At 39.0% G+C, this 4,534-nt stretch overlaps 1 protein-coding gene across 1 annotated transcript; it reads right to left on the reverse strand.

The window, feature by feature from the left end:
* Nucleotides 1–3,256: 3,256 nt before the first annotated feature.
* LOC310650585 (vomeronasal type-2 receptor 26-like) lies at nucleotides 3,257–4,153 on the reverse strand (the record flags this gene model as incomplete). Its single annotated transcript, XM_083380158.1, has 1 exon — nucleotides 3,257–4,153. The coding sequence occupies one exon, from the start codon at nucleotides 4,151–4,153 to the stop codon at nucleotides 3,257–3,259; it is 897 nt and encodes a 298-aa protein (XP_083236284.1).
* Between the last annotated feature and the right edge of the window lie 381 nt (nucleotides 4,154–4,534).

Below are 4,534 nucleotides of genomic sequence, written 5' to 3' on the forward strand. Positions count from 1 at the left end.
ACTGGATGCGTAAGAGTGGGATACTACACCAGACCTCAGCTCCTTACACTCCAGCTCAGAATGGAGTGGCAGAACGCAGAAATGGAGTTCTGCAAACCATGATGCGTTGCCTTCTTGAAGATGCTAACTTCAGTCTTCCATACTGGCGTGAAGCTTTCAAATATGCTAACCATATCATCAACCGCACTTGGAGTAGTGTGATAAATCAGACCCCTTATTTCATGTTATATGGACACAAGCCTGACCTCTCACGTCTCCATATTTTTGGTTCCTATGCTATGATCAATATTCCTTTAGCCCAAAGAAAGAAAGGGGGTCCTGCAGCAAAAAGGATGAGATTTATGGGCATTGATGATTTTTCAAAATGGAGCAAATACATTGACTCTCATCATGTCGTAGTCATTTCACAATCCACTACTTTTGAGGAAGATGCTGACTGGTCCAGGATTCATTCTAACGATCCTGGAGTTTATTTTCCTAGAGATGCTGCTGCTGATGCCACGCAGCCTGATGGTCAAGATGCACAGGCGAATGTTCCTTCCACGAGTTCTTCTCAATCCACTGTTCCGTCTCCGCAAGCCACCAATGCTGCTGGCGATGAAGACGAGAACGAAACGGAAGAAGAATGGACGGTTGGTCCGAGACGTTCCAAGAGGACAACAAAGGGAATTCCTCCAAAACGGTATTCGTGGCAAGTAACCAAAGCACCTTTACCTTTGATCTGTAATGTTACACTTCCTCCTGAGATGTTCACACAAATCAAACATCTTCCTGAAGCAGAGCAAGATAAATGGTTTGAGGCAATGCAGGCTGAAATGGACAGTCTAAAGAAACTTCAGGTGTTTACGCCTGCAAGCCCTCCAGCAAACAGGAAAGTTATTGGCACTCGATGGGTCTACAGAATTAAAAAGAAGCCAAATGGTGAATCGTTGTACAAGGCCAGACTTGTAGCCCAGGGCTTCGCTCAACGTTATCCTGAGGACTATACAAATACTTATTCACCCACAGTGCGGACGGAGAGTGTGAAAATCGCTTTAGCCACTGCAACTATCCTTGGCCTAGAAGTTTTCCAGTTTGATGTTGAAACAGCTTATCTACACGCTGATCTTGATGAAGAAATTTATGTCAAAGGTCCTCCAGGTTTCCGACAGCAAGAAGGGGATACTTGGTTTCTACACAAAAGTCTTTATGGTCTGAAACAGTCTGGTTTAATGTGGTACTTATGTCTTTCTGACAAACTAAATTCAATGGGCTTTATTAAGTCCGAAACAGATGAATGCGTGTTTACAAAAAGATCTGATAATAGGTATGAGATAATTCTTGTTTATGTTGATGATATTGTTTATATTGGTCCAAATAAGCAGATGAGTGAATGTTTTGCTAAAGCTTTACAACAGTTTTTCACATTGAGGTCTTTAGGACATATTAACACTTATTTAGGTGTTCAAGTTACCAAAACTCAGAATGGGTTCAGTCTTACACAGGAAGATAAGATTGAACAACTATTGCATCACTGCAACATGAAGGATGCTAAACCTGTGAGTATACCCATGCAAACTGATTTTCACAACTTGACACATGAACCGAGTCCTGAGTTCGAGGATCAAACACTTTATCGCTCAGTCATTGGGTCGCTGCTATATATTAGTAGTTGGACTAGACCTGACATTGCACTTAGTGCTAATCTCCTATCACGACATGTAGGCAAGGCAAAACAGTTTCATTGGACATGTGTTAAGAAATTATTGAGATATCTAAAACACACCAAAGACATGAAGTTGTTGTTAGAACCCACACATACTGACTATGCAGAGTTATGTTGTTATGCAGATTCAGATTGGGGAAGTGATAAGAAATCACGTAAAAGCACTTCAGGTTATATGATGTTTTTGAATGGATGTCCTGTTTACTGGCATGTGCGTAAACAGAATTTTGTTTCTTGTTCTTCTACAGAAGCTGAGTATGCTTGTGTTTCAGATGCATGTAATTCTCTAACGTGGTTTGATGCCTTAGTCACAGATATCTGGACACCTCCGATTCAACCAATCACTATGATGGAGGACAACGAATCTGTGGTTTCTATATCTGAGAATCGCTTTACAGGTTCCAGGTCTAGACACATTGACATCCGTTACCAAAATATAAGACAAGCAGTTAAACAAGGTTTTGTCAAATTGCAGTATGTGTCTACACATGACCAAATTGCTGATATGCTGAACAAACCACTTCCTACAGCCCAACACGAGTACCTGCGCAAGAAGATGTGCCTTATCTGATTTTCTGCTTTGCTGACAAAAGAAGGGGATGTCACTGCGTGTTTTTTTTAGTTTTGCCAGCTTTGCTCATTCCTAAGTGTACATCTCTTTCTGCTCTGCATCTGTGTATTATCTTATCTTGTAACCATAGTGACTCTAGCTATGTCCAGCCAATGTTTTGGTTTTAAACTGTTTTGTGCGCAGGCCTAAAAAAAGTTCAGTTTCAGTTTTACTTTCTCCTTCTGCCTGACGAGAGAATGTGGTCAGTCTAGGTCTTTTGTTTTCTCATTAAAAGTTTTACTATAGAATATGCCTTGGATTTCTTTTCTTTGATATTGACCATGCAAATGAACCACGGTCCATCCACTTCTGGTCGGACTGTTAATTGTTCCGCGACAGGTGTCAGCTATTTTGGGTCAGTGTCAGCATAAATTTTATATCTGGAGAATACAGAATGGAAACAGGAATTACATGTGTTCCCACACACTTATTCTTGATTAGTTCCTGATTCATAGAAAAGGTAAGAAAACTACTGTAGTAAAAAAAAAATTAAGCCAAGATACTCTAAAGAAAATAAACACCATGTTGAAGTCATTAACTAAATAAGAAGTTACAGTGATGGGCATGTTCATACACTTGATCTTTGGAAAAATAAAAGTGTAAACAATGGAGAAAATAGCTTCATGACTACTTTTTCCATTTAAATTGTTGTCCAATATTCTATGGTAATTCTGCTATATGTATAATAACACAGATCAAAGCAAAATGCTTGAATATATTCAGCAATTTCTTTTTATTCTTAGTTCCTTTTTGTTCAGGTCTGGCCTTACTTTTCCAGGTACCTTCAAAATGAATACTTTCCTAATGAAATACAGTCCTTTAACAACTTCATCAGTATAAATGCTAGGAAAAATATTCAGCACAATATCTACTGTAAAACACACATAAACATGGAAGTCCATCTGCAATGCAGATTACCGCCACATTCTAGAACACATTCACTAATTCCTCTGTCTTCTTAGTTGCCTGTTGTTCAACTCTGGTTTCAAAATAATAATGTAGCATTTGGGGAAAAAAATGCATATCAACAGCCCAGCACTTGAGGCTAAAATTGAGAAGATCTCCACAGCCACCATATATTTCCCCTTCGTGCTCAGGTAGGTTGGAACAAAGGATATCCAAACACTGCAGAAAACCAACATGCTGAAAGTGATGAACTTAGCTTCATTAAATGTATCTGGTAATTTCCTGGCAAAGAAAGCAACTATGAAACTGGTCATTGCCAAGAAGCCCACATAACATCTTGCAGAATAAAACAAAACCAAGGAGCCTTCCTTACACTGCAGGAGAATTTTTCCAGGCTCTGAGTGCAGGTCAGCATCTGGGACAGGAGGAGAGATGGACAGCCATATAGTTGAAATCCCAACCTGAATTAAGAAGCCTGATAAAACAAAAACATAGCCCAGTCTTTTCCCCACCCATTGGCTCATCCTGCTTCCTGGCTTGGTTGCCATGAAAGCCAGGACCACAGTCACAGTTTTGGCCAGCACACAGGAAATAGCCACAGAAAAGATGATGCTGAAACCAGTTTGACGGAGAACACATGCCACCTTACTGGGCTGACCAATGAATAGTAATATACAAAGGAAGCAGAGCAGGAGGGCCATGAGGAGACTATAAGTGAGATCCCGGTTGCTGGCTTTGACGATGGGAGAATTGTGATGCATCAAAAATGTCCTTAGTACCAGAACTGTGATTGTGGAACAGAAAAGAGAAAAACAGGCTAAACTGATTCCCAAAGGTTCTTTATATGACAAGAAACTGATATCTTTGGGAATACATGAATCCTGCTTTTTGTTGGGATAATATTCATCTGTGCAATCATAACAGTCATTCATATCTGAAATGGAAAAGATGTATCATCAAACTCATATGGATTTGCAAATCTTTATAACTTTGAAAACATTATATAGGCTTAAATATTACATTATGCTGTACTCCAAGTAGGAAATAAATGTCTTAGTTGTGACCAGATCTATGAAATCAGATATGCATCTCTTATATGAACAATTATAATAACATCATCATTATACTCCTATTTGAAAGTACCATGTAAAAATATTGGTTGTTTCTTATATAAAATATTTTAAGGAATAGAGTCGTGTCTCTTATATATTTTAGCTATGCAATCTAGCAGGGCTCAAGATTTTTTTCCAGTCTAGCCTTTATGCCTAAACAAATAAAATTTATAAAAGGAAAAGGAGGAGAAGGAAGCTTTA

This window comes from Vipera ursinii (genome assembly GCF_947247035.1).
Source record: "Vipera ursinii genome assembly, contig: scaffold_165, whole genome shotgun sequence".
NCBI classification, from domain to species: Eukaryota; Metazoa; Chordata; class Lepidosauria; order Squamata; family Viperidae; genus Vipera; species Vipera ursinii.